This window comes from Bombus flavifrons, chromosome 2, assembly GCF_040668555.2.
Source record: "Bombus flavifrons isolate JBK064 chromosome 2, iyBomFlav1_principal, whole genome shotgun sequence".
Lineage (NCBI taxonomy): Eukaryota > Metazoa > Arthropoda > Insecta > Hymenoptera > Apidae > Bombus > Bombus flavifrons.
Window position 1 is genome coordinate 6,933,134 of NC_138443.1, and position 24,256 is coordinate 6,957,389.

General features: G+C 39.3%; 1 protein-coding gene across 1 annotated transcript in view; it reads right to left on the minus strand.

The window, feature by feature from the left end:
* Positions 1-20,016, minus strand: part of LOC138189827 (protein groucho) — a 75,090-nt gene extending 55,074 nt beyond the window's left edge. Inside the window, exon 1 of the mRNA XM_069132013.1 lies at positions 19,475-20,016. Within this exon, the coding sequence (XP_068988114.1) occupies positions 19,475-19,540 (66 nt within the window). The 5' untranslated portion in view covers positions 19,541-20,016. The remainder of the gene's footprint in view (positions 1-19,474) is intronic.
* Positions 20,017-24,256: the final 4,240 nt, after the last annotated feature.

Here is a 24,256-nt window from a genome sequence, read left to right on the forward strand (position 1 = left end):
AGCTGAAATTGCGGAGAAAGAGGGGCAAAGGTGGCCACGGATGAGGGAAGTTGCGGTTCTCGTGGTCGCCGCGGTTGCGGCTTAGGCAAATTGAGATAGTTCGCAAACCACCGACCAGCTGACCTAACCGTCACGCCAGGATGCTGGCGGGCCCGCGGCTCCTGAGAGAATTTCGCTGTTCAAAAGGAAGCGGTGAATGCGAGTAGCTCGTTTTCGATAGTGAGCTGCCTGCGGTCGTTTCGGCAAAAAAGAAATTTACCCGACGAACCGTGTTCGCGTAAAATCGTCCGATTCGCAGAAATGTTTCTCCGAAACGAAACGACCGGCTGCGCTCGGCTCGCGTTACGTTGGGTCGATAGAAAAAACGCCTGGAAAGGCGTTGAGAGAATCGGTTCTCGCGCTACCGTTGCTAATACACGTTTCTTTGTGCCGGTGAATGGCGCGGAAGTATTGTGAGCGCGGCAATTGTTTTCGAATTCGTGGATTGTTAGTGATACAGGGAGCAACGAGAGCGCCGCGTAGAATGTAATTTGATTACTTTGTAAGTGATACTGGTGGAAAAATAGAAGGCAGGATAAGCAATCGCGTTTAATTTGAAATTGTATTGAAATGGATTGTGTAAGGTACGATAAATGGTAAGTCGAGATAGTGAATTCGTAATATTATTAGGAATTCCAAAGTGTAAATTTGATAAAGATCGTAATAAGCGATATAGAATAGACTTTTTACTAGTAACTTAGAAGGACAAACGAACATTTTTCTTAAAATTAAAATTCTCATTTTATCTAACTTTAAAGTAGGATATAAAAAAGGTTTCATTTTTATTTGGATCATAATGAAATACATTTTTAAAAGATCAGTCGATAGTCCATAAATAGATAGAAATCACAAGTCCTAGCTTTAGATTCAATATAAAATTAACGTTATCGATAAACCGTGATCAACATTATCAGCACGTATTAAATTTACCGAGTCATCGAAAATATCACAGCAATATCGAAGCTTCGAAAATCATACCCGGAAAACATTTTATCGGGAAATCGATATTGCGATGAAACTTGTTCTACAAACACCGTAAATCGATCTTGATCGCCTATCGCTTATCTCGAGTACGTCCTTTGGATGGCCGTGTCGATAAGAAAAGTACGTTTTTTGGCTTTATACTTTGGAAAAATGGTCAATACAAGTCGCGAGTACTTCGTTTAACGTTGTACAGTCGTTTAATAATTTATGAATATTATAGAATTAATACACATAACGTAATAAACATAATTACGCTCCCTTAAACCTCGATCAAACAAGTGCATACAATCAACTTCAACAAACTCCAATTGCTCCAAACCTATCCCTCAAAATCAATCATAACATATTCCTCGAACCTTTTCCAACCAACAGTATCAAATAAAAGAATAAAAAGAAAAAACTGAAAGAAGAAAAAAAGGAAAACTAACGCTCGATATAACTTGCATCCTCGTAAAATCAAGATTGGCACGAAAACGTGACAAACCGGTCGCACCAGCCCATATGGCAGGGGTTCGATCGATTCATAATGAAACGCGCGCTTCCCATTTCGGAGCGACGCGACGCGGCGCGACGTACCATCAGCATGGTGCAACATTACACACGTCCGCGATGGAACGAGACAGAGAACGACGATCGTGCGTGAAACGGAGAGAGCCGCAATTACAAACGGGACCTGCCGGTATCAGCAGCGTCGATCAAAACGGCTGAGCACCACTGGCAGTAGGTAAACAGTACTGTATTGTATTTGTGTGCTTAGCCCGGCAAATATTAGCCACCATATCGCTTATGGTGCTTGTTGAGCGAGGGTGATGGTCGATAGTTTCCGTGGTGGGAGCGGTGAAGAGGCTTCGTTTGTGAGCGTTCCGTGAGCGGGTGAGTGCACATGTACACGACGCGGCTCACAGGCTTAGTTCCCTCGTACATAAGCACGCAATACGCATGTCGCCGGGCCTGCTGGCGCGGTGTGTGATTCGTGGCTGAGTGTGTTTGTCCATCCGTCCATATAGGGCTGTTTGTCCTTGCTCTCCTTGTTTGAAGAACGTCGGGATCCCGGTCTGTGCAAACTCCTCATTATTGCGAACAATGTACACAGGGCATCGCGCGTGCGTGCGTGCGTACGTTTCCGCGCTCTCGCGTATTCGCCGCTATACAACCGCGCATGCGCCTGTGGATGTAGTCACCGTGACTGGAGCTGTCCCGTCTATTGGTAGAATATACTATCTACATATCTACCTGTGGTTTACCTGTTTGTGTCTACATGTATATGATGCATACATGTTGTGTATCTATATGTACAAGGCGCATACATGTATATGCGTCTAGATGTATGTACATGTGGCGCATACATATAGACGCGTATACATGTATCTTTACGTACATGATGTATACATACATATATATATTCATATAGATCGGTACATATCTTTTTCCATTTTTCTATGTGTATGTATAAGCGGCCGCGTACTTGCGGCACGAACCACCGCGTATACGTATGTACATATATCATGGAGGCGCGATCGAATTTTTTTCGCGACCCGGTGAAAATGTTCCTCCACCCCCTGATACTGGTGATTGCACACAGAGGCTCGAGTGTGCTCGTTGGCTTCGATTGCGCTCGTTTAGCTCGGCGAGACCATAAAACCGCGAATCAACGCGCGCCAGAGTACGAGATTGCATTAAGAAAAAGGATTCGATGACGCGTGAAACGTGATCACCGATTCGCGTCCATTTTTTTACGCATGCCATCCTTTTTTCTTCTTTTTCTTTATACGTACGTGCATATAAGAGCAGGGACGTGTACAATCGAGCAAAAAAAAAGGAAGAAAGAAACGATGGCATAAATACCATTATAATAATAGCGACAACAAATGGCGCGCTCGCTACTAAGCGCTTCTCGTCTCTTAAAAGTTGGAACACGTCGCCGCGCGCGGTGTCGCTGGTCCTCCGTTAAATGCCAGGCACGATTTTAATTTGTAATCAGGACTCGACGTTCGAAATAAGTAATCGATACGCGTCGAGGAAATACTCCGACAGGGTTCTCTTTGCCGTGAAATCGACTCGGCTCCTTTCCGGCCTTCCTACTAGAGACCGTCTACGAGTGCCAAAGCATGAAACTCGTACCCAAGGCATTTTAATGGTGACGAGGGTCCAAGTACCATTTCCCGAATTCGGCCATTAACGCGGAAATTGACGGCAGTTTTAGGGCGGGCCGTCCTAAATTGCCCGGAGCCCTTCAATTTCGTAGTCGATTCCGTCCCCTAGCAATAATCCACACCGGCCGGCGCAGGAAATTCGCCGGGGAACGCCGCTATTCATGGCACAACCCTGTTGTTCTCACCTACTCATCGGCTTGCTTAAAACTTCCAGTTTCTTCCTTAATTATACCACGAACGAAATCTGGGCACTGATTCTCATTCGATGATGAACGACCAACGAGAGTCGGGAAGCGAACACTTCGAAGTTATTTCAACACGCGAAGAGCTGCCAGTTCTTTCTTTTTTATCTTTTGTATTTTTATCGTGAGAACGGCTATTCTTTTTCCTCTTTTTCTTCTTCTTTTTTTTTTTTTTTGTTTGACAAAGTATAGGTTCTGTACCATAAAGAGATAATGATCGAGCGATCAGGTTATTGATGTGAATTATAATTGCGCTAAAGGGGGCTCTTTGTGACTTGAATTTATGGCGTGTATTTTTTTTATTAATACGGCTTAATTGGGACATGCAAGGATGGAAGTAATACGACTAATTTTAATACGTTTGATTAGTATAGTTTCGTTGACGAGGATGAGGCACATTTTGAGTATTCCATTGGATTATACAAGTTTAAATAACAAAAATTATACAGGTACTACGAAATTTCAATTTGTTATTGAATGAAAATCTCAGTAATATTGCTACTGGATTATCGTAATTTATACATATTCGAATGTCGTAGTAAAGTACAAAAATTTGTACTGGTAATTAATTTATGGAATCCGAAAGATAGAGGATTTCATTCGAAGTAAAAAGAAAGGGAAATTTAAAGGGTAAGTTACTTTTCTTCTAACATGTGTAACAGTGGTCTAAAATAAACACTCGACATCACGAACAGGCTGGCGTGGGCTATGCCAATGATAAATGGGAGGACGAGTGTGAACAGCGATAATTGTGGAACAATGCATTATGCACTGTTAACCAGAAGATATAAGAAGATTTCATGACAGGGGATGAGAGTGAAAACAAAGTCTTTGAAACGTAATACATACGAATAACACGAAGTTACATCGTATAACTCTGCTCCTTTTTGCTAAGAGAAAAGAATGTGATATATTCGGCTGAGAATATTTTGATTTCTATGCTAAAAGTTTCCACGGATATGAAAGATATATTTATAGGCAACGTTTGACGTTTTAAAATTTCATATCACGACAAAAAAAAGTAGCAAAATACTATGTCGCATGAAAAGAGATAGGAAAATATTACTTTGTCGGGCAAGCTACGTACTTTCGCAACATACGCGTTTTTGTAATTTACGATATCGCGTATAATTTAATAATTCACATTTCTCTGGAATTGTGACAAGCGCGATTATACCCGCAATAGTTATGTTCGAGGCGTATTAGCAAATAAGTTGATAGAATGAAGAAGTTATCACATGAAATTATTTCTTCGAATCAATTTGCAATGATTCGCTCCTCTCTTAGGAAAATTTTATAAAAACAGTACTCGTCGTGTGATTTTAACCTGCCTTGCTACGATGATCTTCTTCGAAACTCCAATTGAACGAATGCATTTATTTAAAAAGACCACTTCTCCAAGCTGTATCGTTATACGAATTAAGTTCAGTTGACTGTTTCTGACGAGTATACTCGTCATGAAGAAATGGCAATATTTGGTGTTAAGACGAACCCTGTCAATAATAAAATTAAAAAATAAAACAGTCATTTCATTACAACTTAATTCTATATTATAACAGTCACGCATACTCTGTGTTTGACGAGTATACTCGACGTCGTTTACTTTTTGCCACACATTTTACGTACACACTCTTCAAAGTTTTCAAAGAGGTCGCAACAGCTAACTGGTTAAAAACATCGAATGTAGACATTACACTTTAAAACAAGATAAAATAACAAATACATCGATGAACTGAACGTACGCGTATCGTTCGATAATCATCGATATCGTGTTCAAGTAAAAATGTATATAAATACATATACTCTTATTTTATCTTCCTAAGAACGAACACTCAACGTATCTTACGTGAGTTTTCTACCAATTTCTCAATTAGTGAGCGCCTTATATAAACTATCAATTAAACGCTAAAAAATCGATGTTCTAAAAGAGAGTACCCTTCAAGTAATGCGTCGTACGGACGCGCTTCAACAGTCGCTGTAGATAGGATAATCGAAAATTATCAGGAACGCCCAATTTTAAAGCAAAGAGTGCTCGTTAACCGGCAACGTGAAAAGTAAGTCCAGCGGGGATCGTCCATCGAGATTATTCTAGAGATTCCCGGCGTCGACAAATATTTGACACAGTGGCTGGCAAACAATGCGAGATTTCTCTTTTTTTTTCCCCTCGGCCCTTTTTTCTCTCTTGTAGCCGCCGTTACCTGGCAAAGGAAGAAGTGTCGAGCGCATAATATCGGCAATTTCTAACTAAACGGCTGCTCCATGGAGCGTGGAAGAGGACTCACGGTCTATGAACAATGAGGCGATCTTAAGGACTCTACGAGGAGGGAGCTTTGTTCGACATGTTCCACCAAGGACTCCGCTGACAATGGTCCTCTTGATTCCAACGTTTCGCTGCCCCTTACAAATTAGTCCGTATTATCGCGCCAACAATGCGGTTACTTCACCATTTTCTGGCACAGACCGACCTGGCAGACATGTTCAAAAGTCCCAAAACATCTTTCACCAAACTTGTGCAGAAGAATGTAAAGAAGCTTTTACAGTTTCTAAATGTTCCTCACACAAGTGATGCGAATAGGAGAATGGTACTTTTATAACACAATCGTTGTAGACTATAAATTTGACATAATTTGAAGGGAGGAGTGTTCCATATGATTCATCGCGTAAAATAATATATCTTGACTATGTTTTATGCTTTATTTCGGGATTCAATTGTTTTTTTATTGTAGGAACCTCTTGTCTAATCAGCCATTCGTGACAGAAACGTGTACAGTTGATCTCATGTTTTTGTGAAGAGAATATAATGATAACACTGGACTAGTTTTATTAAAAAATGTATACATTTATCGTTCTGTTTGTTTACAATTTATTAAAGTACAATGTAATATAATATAAAACACGATTTTAATTAAACTGAACTATAAATATATCTGTTCTCAATAAAACTTTATTTTCTTTATAAAACCATCCCACAAGTACACTCCCGTTACCGGTAATTAATAAAGACAATCTTTCTCGCACATTAGAAAAGAATTTGGTTGCTAAATGGAATACAACTGACTTTGCAAAAGCTTCATCTGAATATATATACACATATACACAAATATACTACATACATACACATATACACACGTATCCTACATATATACAAATTTCTGTTACTTTGCTGCGTTATGAACTTTTCTTAGATTAAGAAGAAAAAGTTAATAATATTCTTGTTTATCTAATAAAAATATCACTTCCATCGATAATTTACGATTATCGATGACCCTATGTAACGTGCAACGTGTTATAAATTACTCGTGGCAGAGATGAAACGCGTGGATGTTGCATCATTTTTTCCAACTCGTGAAAACATTTCTTTCATGATTACTTCAATGAACCGGTCAGAGGTCAGCAGATCGTCGAGGGGAATAGATTTAATCATCACCACAATCACGTCGATAAAAAGTCATCATTGGTAACCTCAGCGAACGTGCACCGCAATAAACTAATGACTGACCGAAGATTATGCGCCGTGGCGTAATTTGCCGTGACTCGGTTACGTTATTTTCCGATTCTACGCTACGTTTGCAAAGCTGCGGCCGACAATTGTGTCGAACGGCTCCCTCGATGATACGCTTAATTGATGTAAAAAAATGCGCATCTGTCTTGCTTTCGGCAGAAACTTTTAGCTTCGACGAAATATCAATTAACCGAACGTTGAACGTTAAATTTTTTGATTTTTATATTTTTCATGTATAATGCTGTATACAGGTATCTGCAGCCAAAACTACAAAGTTACACTTAAAAAAGATGATACGAATGCAGTTTTAAATATATCGATGTATAAAAAAGATGGATAAAATTTATTCAAAAGTATATTCCGTTTCACATTATATCGCTGTGTCTTACGAAATTTTTCCACTTCTATTAGATTGTCCGAAAAGTTTCTTTCGTCTCATAAGGTGATAATAGACGAATAACAATTTCTGTTTTATATTATTTTATTGAATTAGTTATGATTCATTTCGTTCTATTTCTATTATTATGTTCGTGCATAATTCAATAAACTAATATAAAACAGAAAACATTGTGCGTTTATTATTTCCTTATAAAACGAAAGAAACTTTTCGGACAACCTAATAATTTCTAATCTTAATTGTTCGAATGTTATTTTGGTAATTACATACCTTGCATAAATTTCCTACCGTGTGACAAATTTTGTATTAGAAAAAAATGGAACAGTGGTAGTAGGCTACAATGCTTTTTCGATACTTCAAATAGCGATACACACACGGAAAAAGAATTTTCAAAAACAAATTGAAACTAGCTCGTTCACGATAGAATATCCCCTTAATCGATTAAATTCCTATTGCGTAACGGAGAGGTGAAAGGTTGTGCCTTTTTGCAGGGATTCCGTGCTACGTGCGGAATTGGTTTGATAATGCAGCTGTTCTGGGCTAGCGCAGACTGTTTGTATATTTTGCAACAATTACAACCAAGGGATTTGTACGCTGCACGATTTCTCGGTGGACCTGTTCATGTGAATGCGTACCGCAACCACCGATTAACAATGAATTTTTGAGTCCCGACCAGCTCGTCGCAATCCACTCGGCGCAAATAAATTTAATTATACTCATTAACGAATTTAATTAGAGAGAAAAAATAAGCGGTAAATCCGGACAAACATTTGCTCGACGTTGATTTATTTTTGGGTAGCATAATTTAAGACCAATTTTATCCAAAACAAATACATTTATTTATCGTTTAGTGTGTTTAATTAATAATTTGTTAACATACAATGTTGCATGTAGAACCTCAAGCATGAAAATGTTAAATATAGCAATTCCGTTGATGTTGACAACTTATGAATTATTTATAAACATCCGAATATGTAAATGAAAAAGATATAGATACTCGATATGATCATAAATTACTTGGTTACGTATCGCGTTTAACTGTTATTCTAAAATTGAATGTAATTTACAATGAAGGCTACAAAGAGGAAAAACACGTTAAGTCACATTTTCCTCGATTTTTACAGGACAACAATTTTATAATTCTGTAGATACATCTGCAATAAATCTGATGCTATCGAAATTACCGTATTACTTGATTTTGCGATTGTACGATACGTATCGTTATTTCCTTGCCACAATTTAAAAATTATCTTTTCCACTTTTCTTTCTTTCGACGTGGCATTTAAATATTTCTTTTTACACGTAAAATAACATTAATAGCAACAACATTGTTTATACTCCGTTGTTCGATACAATGAAGAAATATATAAGATACATGCTATGTTTTACAAAGAACACATAAACGATATCTAGATGGAAGACTACACGTTGACAATCAGCGAAACTTCCAAAAAGTTTTTACGATCGAACAACTTTCGAGCAACGATTTTCTCCTCCCTGTATTTCTCTCTTTGCTGCGATAAAGATACAGAAAAAGATTTCGATACCCCATTTAAAAACAGGCTATAAATAAAAGACTACAAGGTACCGTGAGGCAACACGATAATTCTCATATCGTATTCGATATTCCTACGATCGCAAAGCAATTTAGAGGCGAGTTACGAAAAGAGCCACTCGAGATATTCGCGGATACGTCAACGACGATCATACACGAGTCTTGTATTACACGTGCACGGCGCGTTATTTGCAGAGGAACGAATTCGTGTCGAGATATCGCGTGATAAGCGCGCAATTGCTCTCCCGGTCTCGAGTTTTCGCTTCAAGCGTTCAGAGTCACTGTGTTCGACGATATCCGAGCGAAATGCACCTTTGGAATCCTCGTCGAGAATATTTCCCGCGGCCGAATTTCACCAAAGAGGACCTGCGTCATCATTTCTCGAAATTTTTAGACAAACCTGTACCTAGATATCGCGCTTTCTACGCTCTTCGAATGATATTCGTTCGCGTTTACGACGCACGTCGCGCATCGACAAAGACATTCCAAACGGAATCTGATTTATTCCGGACAATATCCGCGGAAACGACACACAGATTCTCGTGATATTTCAACCGAAATCATTCCTCTCGAGTTATCTGTGTAAAACGAATTATATAAAATTTGACTGATCGTAGTTGTATGAAATAAAAGCGACAAGTTAACTTGAAATTTTTTAAATATTATATTTGTTATGTGTTTTCTGCCATTTGTCGTGACGATATTTTCTAAAAAATGCTTAACAACTTAGCTATTAACGTTTTAACGGCGTAATATATAAGGATGAATTGGAAATGAATTTCAGAGAATAATTATTTCTTCTTTTGCATTTTCTGCATAATTTGCCAAAATTATATCGTACGATCAATTTTGTATTGGAAATGAATGTTAATAATCTTGTTACATATGAAGGGATTAAAATAAAAAGAAGGAAGTATGTGAATAGATTATACTCATAGATTATGAGATTAATTTTAAACTTAGAGTAAGTAAATACAAACGAAACTCTTCCTTTAATTTTTTTTTCCTCCAAACAGGTTCTTTTTTATTAGAAAAAAATGTCCACCGTTCGATTTAACAAACGATTGTGCAATATAATAAAGACATAAACAAATATTACAGAATGTTTTGGAAATTCTTGGAAGCTTAGAACAATAAAAAATACCACCCTGAATCTAAATAACTCATATTGCCTACGAAGAATTAAAAGTTAATCGCCAAGAAAGATAATTTCAATCATTCTATTTATAATTACCAGTCTATCTAGAGTATAATAGGTTTGAAGTTTTGAAATGAAATTTACTAGCGATGAAAGTTGTTTGCTTTAGTTGTTTGTACCTACAGCTTTCGCGTATTCTTAATTCGTGTAATTTGTTATCTCGAACAATCAAATAATGACACAGAATGTGAGTACCTTGATAACATAAGAGTATCATTTTTAAGTAAGTGTCAAGGACAAAATATTTATCTTATTTACTACAATAATATTTGTACTAATTATTTAGAATAATTAAAGAATTCCTTTCCAAGCGATAACATTGTTTAGATAGGTGATCGTCTAATTGTTTTAGTAACATAGCGGGTATCTTTTATTTACTTTGTCCGTTCAATTTAAACTTCACCATCCAACGCATCGAAAATTATTTTATACAGAGAAAGATGCGTCATGTGCAGTTTACTCTTTGTAATTAAAGTCTTCCATACTTTCGTATCTGTTTGCAATGTATTAACCCATTTGTACTCGAACGTTTATCTAAGTATTAAAAGTAATCATATTTATATATCCATAAACGTATCACGCTTTCAATAATCATTTCCAAAGAGAACGTGAAATATCAAGGAAAACATACGTGCATTAAGAAGTTAATATTTTAATACCAATGTTCCAACGCTACAAAAAAAGAAAAAAAAGAAAGAAAAAAAAAAATCAAATTACATAATCCTCCAAATTATTTCACATCTCCGCTATATCATCGCATGAATATCAATTTTTATCGGTCGAAACAATTTTACGCCAACTTCATCGCTTTATATTTCACACCGATACATCCAATTCACGCTAGAACACGACCAATCCAAGCTGTAACACGCGACAGCCGCTTCCGTCATCCTTCTCGAGAATCCTCTGACATCCAAAAACCAGCTGTCCGACTTTATCCCGACAGAGTTTCGCGGGATTAAACGACGACCGAAGGACCGAAAAATAAAAGAGAAACGTTCGTCTCGTCGATTGCCAGACCGCAAACGTTACCGGCGGTTCGAAATTCTCGAGAGCCACAGCGTTTTGGAGTAGTCGGTCCGGAAACACCGGGGCTCGATCCTTAACGATCGATCCCGTCTAGAAGTTTAAAGTATCGTCTGGAGAACAGAACGAAAGGCGGTGGAAAGCCGTCGGCAGGAACGTGGGAGGGGTTGTTCGCTGTTAAAACTTTCCGCCTGGAGTTTCGTAATGATCGGCGAGCCAGTTTGTCCGGAAATAATATTTGTACAGCTTGTACGTAAACAACCCTGGCGGCCCTCCAGAGTGCCAATAACACCGCCTGTGTCAACTCGGTCAAGTACCAGGCCGCTCAAATGAGTCACGATGCGAGAGCCAGAAGAAAGGTGTAACTCTTGGGCTTCGAGAAAGAGGCAGGGCGGTGTCCAACCACGCCAAGAGAGCAGTTTCTACCTCGTTCTTATTCCCCCTGTCTCTTACTTTTTGCTTTTACGACCGCAATAAACTTGCAATGACGCCCGTTGACTAACGACGCGAGATTCCGTTCGGTCGTTTACGTTCCATGCAAATTAGTAATTCACGAAAGGCTTTTAGCGCCTCCAAACGCGGCAAGCTTGTTTGGCGTCGTTTAAACATTGAGAACCCCGGATAAGGAAGATCGGACTGATCGCGGAACGGAAATTACGCGAATCATCCGTTGAGACTTTTCGGCGAAAGGCCGTGGGATGATTGTACGGTTGTAAATTTTCCAAGAATTTTAAGACTGCGGTATCGTGCTATAGAATTTCTTATGGTGTAGAATAGAATATTGCATAGGATAGAGATTTTTCATGTAATAGAAAATTGAATTTCTTAGAACAGAATTTATTTTATACGTTATGGAATAAAAGCTGTGGAATGTAAATAATTTCATATACTTGACGCTTATGTATTTATGGAAGATTTTAGCGCGTATATGAATGTACAAAATACTTAAAATAAGATACTTATATAATATTTAGAAAACGAACCGAGTCTTCAATTACGTTCTGTTTTTTTTTTAGTTATTAGTTTAGTTATTAGTTAGCCTTTTAGTTATATTTTCAACTATGCAATTGTTCGAATTATAACAATGTAAAATACACGAAAGAATATAAGAAAGATGTTCCGAAGATAATACGTCAAATAGGAAAAAAGCAATGTATGAACAAAGGTTCATGAACAGTATCAATAGTGAAATTTACATGGCTGATTTTGAAGAATTAAGAAAGTATTTACATGGAGCCGTGTATTTCCAAAAAGGTATTAGCACGTCCACAGATTATTTATTTCCATTTTACTACACCACTAAAAAGGAAGCAGCATTTGTATTCCAATTTAGTTAGCGTTCCGCCTCTAACCAAGCCATTTACAGTAACAATATCAAACTGTACTTCTAGCGCTATATACATAGTTACTGTATGAAATTTTTACGGATACGTGTATCTATTTTTCATTTTAACGGGTGACTAAAAGAAAAATTTAGAAAACCAACGAAGAACAGCACATTCATTAATAAAGCTCTCGTCAAAAACAATTAACATCGCATGCAGCATTCACAGTGGAATGGTGGGGTTTAACCCCATAAGGGAAGATAACTCAAATTTCGAAGAAGAATAGCGAATTAATTCCAACAACGCTATTTCAAACGCAAAATACACGAAACGAAAGAACATATAGTTGATTGACATTTAATTTTACATAAAGCAAGATATGCTTTTAGCCACAATTTAAACCAACTATCCGAATAATTCAGACATTCCATGCATTACATACGATCTAATCGAATGATTCATCGAAAGAAACGTTTCTCTTATCAAGCTTCGTTGCAACGAGCACGAATCATATTAAAAACATTAAACACGCCTGTGTGACTGGCTCTAAATTTCCCTATTGCCACTTTCAACGTCCACGTCCAATATAAAGCGTGACGATAAATTATCGCGAAAGGATTTCCAGCAAAAATCGAGAGGAAACGAATGTCCTACGGAAAAGAACGACCGTGACAACGATATCATGGTCCACGATCCACGCGGAACGGAGGTGTGCGGAGCTATTTGCACGTCGCGAGATTTATAATGCGCGCCAATTACACGTAACACGCTTCGCTCATTCCGCGGTGTAATTCATCCCGTGTAATTACCAATGCATATTGCGGTCTCTGCGGAAGCTCGGAAGCGTGCGAACCGCGAATTTCGTGCAATCGTACTTCGAATCCCTTCGTTCGCTCCTCTCTGCCCCACCCGCGTCTCATCCCCATATCTCGTCGCCATCTCGTCGTTCCGCTCGTCTCGATTTCAATTTCGCCCTGATCCTGCCTGAATATATCTCTCCCACATACACGCCGCTTCTCTCCCTTTCTTTCTTTTTTTCACGTCACTCTTCCCAGCCCTGTTCCGCTTTTACATTCCCCGCGTGCTCCCTCTTTTCTTCGTTTCCACACGCCAGACGACAATTACGTGACGCGACCAATTGTTCCCGCGTATATCGTCATATAATAATTACAAGAAAGTCTGCCGGTTCCATTATCGCTCGGGATTTAATTCGATTCGAGTTTAAATGTACTCTCCTCCGTTTCGATTTACACGATTCTTTTTTTCTCTTTCCAGTTTTTTACTTTTTATTGGATGGTAGCTGGAAGTGGAGAATAGCGGTGCTCGGCCGAGGATATGCGCGTGGATGCAATTTCGATCTTGTGGTAAATTCACCGATCGATCAAGGTGAGATTACGCAGGATCTCAGTGGATATGTTGCAAAAGAATATAACGTGCAATACAGTAATTGTATTTTGCTCGAAGATTTTCATCTTACGTAATACGAAATGTGTTAAAGGGATGTTAAGTAGGAGGGGATTATTTGGATTTTTAGTAAATTCTGGTTGTATCTGAGAAATATATATATGATGGAGTATTATATTACAATGGCTTATATACGCGTGAATAGCTTACTTTCAAACTAACAGACCGAAGTAAAATTCGTTAAATACTTCATGAAAAATCGAACACTCCAATATCTTTAAATCGAACTAAATTCGAATCAAATATTCCGATATAAAAATACATGACGGCAAATTCCGCGGTATTGTGCGGAATTCTTGGGAATTGCGTATAGCAAGATTTATTCCAACGTTGGAATATTTCTCAACAAAACAAACATACGTTCCGATAAAAACCTTTTCACAAATTCCTCTCATTACCTTCGTCATAAAAAAGTAAAGATTGTAATTTACTTTCGTATCATCCTGTATTAGCATTACACTATTATAGAACCTGTTCCCACATAGTCGCATTTCCTTTTATCCGATCGTAAACGATTCTGCCTTTAACCGTACTATCGGTAAGTCGATGAGAGTTGGTTATTCCTGTTTTATCGCCGTAATACGCGCCGTTTACAGGTTTCCGTAATCGATACGAGAAATGCTTATAAAAATCTAGCTTGAGGACATGCTGCCTCGTTGCGCCTCTCTAAAGACGCGTCCCGCCACTGTCGGTTCGCCGTCACTTCGAACAGCCGTATCTTAGCTTTTTACACTTTAATCTGGTAATCCTATTAACATCGTATAATCGTAAAATTCGAACCCTTACTCGGGTGAGGTTATAATTTACAAAGGGGACAGTTGGTTGTTGGCAAGTGCCTGCAATGTAAACACAGATGCCGTGTTCTTAGATCTTAGGGTGAGAAGCAGATGAAAAGAGAAAAGAAAAAAAAAGAAAAATAGAAAAAGCTGGTTACCTGAGTTGCGATCGACTATGTTTGCTTAGCATTGTCAGCCTCGATTGTTTGACCGGCTCGTTACAGCAGGTACTCCTACTTTTATTGATCCTTCACAGTTTCGAATAATATTTTTTGAGCAAACGCGATTCGTTCTGGCGCGAATGCTGTTCACAAGACTCACTTTTCAGTGAAAAGACATCTAGGTATAGATATAGGGGATCTTTGTTCGAGAAATAGAAACTTGAATCGGAAAAGGTTAGTTTGAAATGTAAAATTAGTTGCATATTTGGAGGGTGATAGTATCGTATATCGTATAATCAACTATCGTATCGTAGTGATCGTATAATCAACTATGTAATATTACACGTGCGAGTAAATATCAGTGGATAGATATAGATAAGATGGAAAATGAGCTGAATAGATTTAAATTGATAAGTATATAAATATATGAATTTATACGTTCAATTAGGTATATATATATTAGGTTGTCTGAAAAGTGTCTTTCTTTCGCAAACGTGTTTTTTACAACAGTGCACCTTCATACAAACGTGAAACCAAGTCTGTGCAGCCACGTTTGCACTTCCACACTACCTCACAACACTTTAATGATTCTGCAAAGATTCTCTCTCTTTCCTATCACACCAGCTTCCTAAAGATTTATTCATGCACAAAACCTATACCATACGTCACTCTGCATCTAAATGTCCAGTATGCATATTACATATGTTCTTAGAATCGTTTCTCAATCTATATCATAAGAGAAACACTCGATTCTTTTCATTCGATCTTCAAGCATCATTCGCACTACATTTACAGATGAATCATTCCATCACATAAGCTCTTCACTAACCTTTTCGTAAGGATCAAGAATTTCTACATTAGACATACCGTTACATGTAGCGTATACTGTAGTGTATGCTGTTCTCTAGAACAATGGCTATACTATAAAATTCTGTTTCTTATACCTGACAGCTTTCTTTCCAACGACAAAGCCCGGAATTATATTAATCATATACTATTTTATAGAGTCTATAGTTTCAACTAAACGCACTTTCACATCGAACGCGTTATGAATCATTAATCGGTTACATCGGCGAAAAGAAGCGTGTCCGATAACACGCATATCTTACGATACGATTGAGACAATAAAAAAGCAATTGTGCAATAGAACATCGAATAAAAATGGATCACCTAAAGCAAGCTTTTAAAGCGAGCAGCAAATCTGCTCCACTTCCGATATACCGTATTGGAAATGTTCCAGCACTTTCAAATAATTCCACGCGACAGAAGCGTCTCCTCTTATCCAAGATTTATTTCCTTCCCTCTCCTTTCTTTTTTTTTTCTTCCTTCGATTCCCACCGTTTACTCGGTCGGTAATCGTCGATACATCGACCTACCGGTACCGCGCTATAGCAAACATAATGTAATTGCGGATATTGGCCGGCGGCGGTCACGATACACGCATTTATTTTCGTCGTATTCCCGACGAGCTTTTCCGCCTCGGCTCGCGGCCTGTTTACGGCCAAATGGAAATTTGCACGCCGGCCAAATATTATTCCGTCGGCGACCCCAACGCTCGTTCACAATCTCTTTTCCTCACTGTGCTCGCCCAGTTCAGTCATTCGTTCGTTCGTTTTTCGACCGTTTCTGCGCCACCGTCCGTCTATCCGTCTGTATATAGCACGTCCATGCTGTGCAACGCAAACACGCAAGATATACCAAGCCTTGTGAACAAACGAACTAGATGGAAACAATATACAGTAGTGCCGCGTAAACTGACCAGGGGTCGTGACCTTATCATGAGAGGTATAATTCTAAGAATGCCGCAATATCTGTCTTCCATTCAATGCATTTTCACTCAATGAACTAAGCCACTTGGTTTATTTTGCGACGAGAATAACAAAAGTCTGTTAACGAAACAAAATTCCAACCAGCTGATGCGATACATATTATCGTATAAGCGCTGTCGTAAAATCAGCAAGGAGTTGAGTTACACGGTTCAACTGTCGAAACATGTAATTTGAGATATATTTCGGGAGATAAGGAACTCGAGCTACTTTCAGAACGAAATCTTTTTCGTTTTTTTAAAAAGTATGCCTGATATAATCTACAACTACAAATCGACGTTCACTAATATGACAATTGTTACTAAAGAAGAAAAAAATTGTTATAATTGTTACGAACATAATTTCTCATAATTTTAGTGGAAAATTGTAAGCAAAATACCAGTTCACATATAACTTTTGCACGAGGCATAAGGCGCTTCCACAAGATACGTACAATCCTGACAATCATACTACCTAGTAGATATATATCTATACTACATATAGTGAATTCAGCGAGAGGTCCAAAAAACTAAACGAAGGGAAAAAATTAGATTCGCGTCAATTCCATCGGACGCGTATTTATACACAAGAGGAGTGCATAGGTATTTAGCGCACAGACGCATGAGCAAACTTCGTCTCGCGCGCGAGTCAGAGTTCCTGCCGCGTGTGTGTACTTTGCAGGAAGAGAGTGATGGAGGTAGTGACGGAAGGGAAGCGCGTGTAGAGAGTGGAGAGGGTGATGGGTGCAGAACGTGGGTAAACTATCGAGAGAAAATAAATACGGGACCGGATTCATTCGACTAACGATCCGAAAGAGTTCGTCTGGCAGAGCGAGTATACGCGCGCGCGCGACTCGCTTGCCGTCGCAACCGTTCCGACGACCTGCCCCCCAAAAAAATGAAAAAACGTTCTGACAGTACTTTTCAGGTCTACCTTTTTTATTCCGTTTGAGTAACGCCGGTGCACGAAGGGGAAAAGGCGGGTAGAGGGGAGGGGAGGCTATGGAGCCATAGACCATGAGCTACGAATTCATCTGACGGCAGAAAGAGTCTATGGACCTGGCACCCATATACCGGTCGATATATCGGTATCTCGAATTAGCATGGGTAGAGGCTCCGCTCCGACCGGTGCTGCAACGAACGATACTTATCGAAAGTACGCTCGCACAATTGAAAGGATTTTCGAACGTGAGGATACACGATGCATACTCGATATCCGTGGCGAAACGAGACGATGAATTGCGAGAAGTGTGGAGACAACATTGTATGTACGTGTATGTATATAGAAATATGGGGGCAACGTATCGAGAGGAAGCCATTACGAGATGGATACTCCGAACTAAACTTTGTCTAATTTTTATTTGACATTTTTTTCGAATATGAATAGTCGCACCACTTGTATACTGTATACATATTTGTTAACTGAAAATCATAATGGTGTAAGCTAAGCTAGCTTAGCAGTATTTTTTGTAAAATAATGTTCTACCTTTGTTAATAAGAATTATAAAGAATATATTTGATGTGTACGTTAAAAGTATTAGGTATAGCATATCAGATATAAATATCATGGTAGAGAAAGAATTTATAATTTATTGAACTACGAAATTAAAAGAGCCTGCATAAATTAAATTACGCCTTTAAAGTTCTCAAAATTTTGACTTGCTCTATATGAGTAAGACATCCTGTGAATTTCAATTCGTCATTTGTTATAAGACATTGATACTCAATATTTGTAAAGTACTTGGTTAATACGTTCCATAATTTGTCATTCAGGTCAAGTGATTCACCAGTAATTCACGTAGTATATTTGTCAGATATATTTGTTTAATAACTATATTGCGCATAATGGTCATAAAATTATAAAAATTATTAGTGTAAAAAAAAAGAATCTAATCTGAAATATTAAAATATACATCATTATGTATTTCTTTTTACACGACAAAAAATTAAACAAAATGATTATTCAAGAAGTTTCAGGTAGAAAGAAAAGAGCATATAGTCATTCGATGACTGATTACTACCAGATGCAATTTTCGCAACCTTATTCTTTACGACATACAAATTGCTATCTTGTTGTAATGAGGAAGGTTAAATTTAATTTCACCGGTTTGGTTGTAGGTGCACTTCTGCTACGACAGCAATGCGTCCACGGTGTATAAGTATATACACGATAATGTCGGGGGAAACCGACTATGGTTAATCGTATCTGACCACGGATCTGAATGTTTTCACGATTGCTTTGTGCTTTAATTACTATCTATTGATAGCAAGATGTAGCGAGGTCACCGGTTCAAGTTAATGGACCTCATCACTTCGCGTATAATTTCCCGATAAATAGAAACTTAGAATGTGCGATAAACGACCAGAGCGGAAAGAAGGAACAATTGCGTTGACGACTCGCAGAAAAATCTATCGTTCAATATGCAAACGGTCTTTGTGCAATTGTCTCACGGAAATTGTAAATACGATAATTAACTACCGCGTAAACGACAGTTACACGCTCATTACATATACATATCAATAATTCCGAACTTATTTCCTAGAACGTAAGAACACGCAACTTTATAAGAATTTGCACGAGCACATCGAAAGTTGATCGTGTCTGTCTGTAGCGTCGGATCGAATCATACGGTTCGACGCGACTAAACGCGAAAATCCAAACGCTTCGCCTCGTGAGCTCAATACAAGATGTCTCAATACTTCAAAATCTTTTGCTGTTTTATTTTTATCGCGATTGTCGTGTCAGTCATTCCTATCGAACGTGTAAGTACGTAAGAAGAGAAGGAGGCAAAGAAAAAAAAAAGAAAAGAAAGATCGACAAGTGAGAAAGAGAAATAAAAGCACTTACCGGGTGCCGTGCCGCAGCTGCCACAGCCACAGCTGCCGCAGCGTTTATACTGGCACTGGGGTACATCTTATCGTCAGAGGCCCTCGAAGAGGTTATGTTGCTTCCTCCCGTCACGACGAAGTCCTGTCAGGAGTAATGGATATGTCTCCGTTATCCTCAGGTATATCCGGCGGTATCCCAGGTCATAGCCAGTATACACTATTATTCACTGGTCAGCAATAAAAAACGAAATAACGGGAGAAGACACAGGACAAGAAAAGAATAGTCGAAGCTAGAGCACACACTAAGCACTGTCACTTTCTTCTTCGAGTCGTCTTTCTCGTGGCAGCCACTACTCACTTGATACTCGTTTCACAATGAATATACACCGCGAAGAAAGCCAACATACGCTACGCGTGTATGTTTAGAATAGGAAATAATACTTACGATAGTATCGAATCACGTTAGAGTTACACAATACGAATACCCGACGGCACACACATGTAAGACGTAACTCCGAACGATCTACCCTCGACGACGGACGGGTATCAACTAATCAACCGCAGAGTCGAGGGGAAGCTCTTCCCTCTCCTTCTCCCGTACCGTCGTCCGCTACGCCCTCCCACTGCTTACCGCGACACCACGTGGTCTCCCCTTTGCTCGTCTTTTCCGTCTCACTCGTTCCCATCCAACCGCACAGTCGTTCCGTCTCTTTCTCACTCTTGCACCTCCGACAATCGGCCTCTTAGCTCGTTCGTCTCTTTTCCGTCTGGTCCGGTCGGTTGCGCGCGCGGCATAGACGGGCTCTTCGTATACTACGTTTCAGCTAGACAGGGAATCCGTTCGTCGCGATCCGCTTTGCATTTTTACTTACACAAAAACGAGATTTGCACGCGGTAGATCTTGCGGTGAGTTTGTAGCTGCATTACGCCGAGCGCGTATTAAATTATTACTCCAGACACGCTGAACATTGCTAACGCGCGCCGGAAAACCTATGTTAACCTTCCTCTTTATTACATGCAAATTTGATCGCTTCATAACGAATGTCGCTACCGCGATTCCTTCCCCATGCATTTATTAAATTAAATTACCTGCAAGCATCCAGAATTATTTTCAAACGATTATCCTTGTGTCTCGACGCGTATGAAGTTTCTCCGCCTAGCTTCAAATCGTATCGAAAAGGAATTTAAACAAACTACAATTACCATCGGCTTTCTCGTTCGTCTCATCCCAACTTCAAACCGAAAACGAACATTAAACAACAAGGAACCAGATATGCAAAACTTATTTTATGCTACAAATAAAGTTATTTTCGTTCCCCGAATCTCTCTGCTTATTCTTCTACCGCATCGTTCCGGTACAATCGGCGAAACCTTCTACCGTGGACCCGCGCTTTTCGGTTAGTTTACATTCGTCCCGTTTGTAGCCACGAACCTCTCAGATTGGAGTTTAGCCTGCTCTCGGCTCATCCGTCATCCTCGTCACGCTCGTTTAGTTTCTCTCATTTTCGTCCTCGCTATCTCACCGCCGCCAGTCCGTTTCATCCTCGACCTCTTACTTGTCGTACACCCCGCCTTCCTCTCTCCCTAACCCTCGACCACGTCGATGCCTTCTCTACTCCGCTACAGCCTCTTTTCGTCCCAGTGACTCCAACTCAACAGTGTGTGTTCTACAGTCGGCGTGTATACGTGTACACGCGTGCACGCCCTGTTACAAGCCTCGACGTTCATCCCCTTTGGATAGGGTGGTAACCATCGACGACCTTTCCGCCTCAACTCCCTGCAAACAATTATTATCACTTTACCCTTCCTGCACTCGGCCCGGTGACGCTTAATCTTATCGTTATTTAACGGGAGAAAGAAGAACAAGGGTACACGAGGGGAAAAGAGGGAGAAAGAGACTTCTCGGATAGAAGACGAGACGAGCGAGTAGTTTTAACGAGCGGTGACACGCGAGCCATGTTCGTCACGAAAATTTCGCGTACGCCAGAGCAAATGGAAGAAGAAATTACCGGAGCACGCTAATGATACCGTGGCCAGGCAACGTGCACCCAGCGACATGCTTTAGCAACTGTAATTCGAGCTAATCGTTGCGCAGCGTGCTTGCGGACAAGGGGTGCATTTTTTTTCTTGTCGACCGTTTCTCTGTGACGATGTCTTGCCTCAATAACTTTGCTTCCACATCGCGCTGCGTATCGTTCGGCGGCTCTAATTGTGAAATATTAGCATTACTTGAACCTATTCATGGTGTGATCATATTTGGAGAAATTGGGAACAAGGGATTTAGGAAATAATTTTGTTACAGTCATGGTTTTATTATCGTTTTAATACGTAGATACTTTTAACTTCTCGCGAGCAATACGATTTAATAATTGTATTATGTACAAGATATATACTACATATAATAATAATTAGAATGTTAAATTCTCCTAACACTTTCTCTAATTCCTTTTTCATTCGTTTTACAAATTTCTTTAATATTCGATACATGAAGTTTTTTACAAACGTTTTTGTGTTCGTTCACACTGCAATTGAACGTTTAATTAAAATTTCACAGCTAATTAATCTAGCGTCAGTAAAATTAGACAGCGATCAAACCGACTTTGCCGAAGATTAATTTACCCTCAATCGATAGCGAAACAAAAAAGGCTTTTAAACGTCGATTTCCATGTTAGAAAATCACTCGTACGTCGATTAAGCAAACGCATAATTACCGATATAGAATTAATTCGGTCGTTTTCTGGTTTAATTGGTTAATATCCACGAGCGTTTTGTGAAGTCATACTGCACGAGATCGTTTCGTTTGGCGGTACAGGATACAGAAATCTGTGCCGCATAATTCGAGTCGGCGCGAAAGCTGGAAAGAAACACGTCATCGCTTGTCATCGAACTAGAACGCTCGATACGAAATTCCTATCTTCTGACATATCGACGACACGTTTAACCGGATAATCCAGCGACAAAAATAGGACGGTTCTCGCCCGAATATTACGCGGGCGTACCATTAAAAGCTATGGATCGCACTTTTTCCCACCCTTCTTCATAACCTCCTACGCTTTTACTTCGTGTTTTCGAATGTTCGCGATGTAACGCGAGCCACGACAGATCGCGAGTAAAAACCGGTTGCCTTCTCTCGCAAACAAAACCGAGTTAACGTCGCACTTTACGATGTCGGTTTTGACGAATGTATGACGTTTTCTCAAACATTTCCCATTTCATCGTATTTACCGAACATTTTAACGACCATCTCTTCTCCCTTTTTCTGCACTTATTTCGCCGGAGCTTCGTGATAGAGCCGCGTAGATGTTTTATCCTCTCGCGCCTTTCGCGATGTGTTATTTCATTGATCTTTCTTCTCTTTCGCTCCTTGTTTAAGATCTTTCAGAATCTATTTCGTATTTTATATTTTTGTATTTTAACGTTTGAAATATACATTATTTGCAAGGTATATATACATAGACTTTATTTGTAGATAGGAAAAAGTGATTCAAAGTTACAAAAGTCCTAATATTGTCATGTACTTTACAGATCTTATACGTAGCTTTGAAAGAAAATGGTATATTGTTGAACATCCTGCCCTATACCAACAGCGTAAGTAATTCCCAGGTAGAAAAGTATTAGAAAACCGTTAGAAAATTCCATCTAAGTATTTCTTAAGCTGTTTGGGAAAATCACAGTATGATAATGCTTACTGTTATAGACATAATGTTCGGACGTTTTCAATTAACTGTACTTTCCTAAAAGTATAATGAAATTCTCTTGTAATTCATCCCGCTGTTATTTGACGAGATCTTTACGATACGACACTTATACAATATATTTTAATAACGTTGGCTATAATCCTAATTTATAAAGACGATTTCGAAACTAACGTATAATAAATTCGTTGTGTCAATGAGTAGAGCTTAACATCATTGTCGTTGTTATCATTTAGAATGAGATCAATTGGCATCGTGTTCGTCACTTTTAGCTACGATATCAGTCTCGGGACGATTCGATCCGTGTGCCTATTTAAACAGTTACGCGGCCGGACTCGCGTTTATCAATGAGGATGACGAATATTTAGGATCATCGATGTTTATAGTTTGTTTAACGCGAATGTTTGTCAACGCATGGTTTATTAATGCCGACAGAATTTCTCCGTTCACGTGGTGTATTTATTTACATCGGTCTATTGTTCGGTGGGTTCGTCGGGGGCGAAATTGATCGGCGTACGTCGAATCGATTGCCACGGTACATACGTGATAATTCTAGCGTGATCGAAAGATTACACGATTACCAGCGTAACGCGTTCCGTGCATGCGAATCTCTATCGATTCGCCGAAGAAAAACAGCCTTTCCACGCGTATCTACGTGTATCCGTGTGTATAATACAACGTTCCTTCCAATGTTACCTACTCACGCAAACACCTTTCGAATATTAAAATGAAACGTGCTCGTTAGACCGAACACGTATGGAAGTATACCTAGCTCATAACCCTTCTACCTTTAAAATCAGCATTTAAAAAGAAATATCACGGAAACGAAAACTGTCAATGAAAGGCGAAGAAAGTTTCACCTGGACAAACCGTAAGTACATACGGGAAGCGAATGCGAACCGGTTTATTTAGATTCGGTGGCACAACGTTCGATTTCAGTGAATCGCATGTCGAGCGAATTATCGCGACAGGATCGAAGACAAAGCGGGAATGCGATCACGGATGGCAGATAATCGTGGAATGTCTGACGTGGACGTGGAACGTGACTTCTCGACGACGACCACGTCCACGACAGAAACGCATGTGTCCTGTACGAGTTTGTCCGA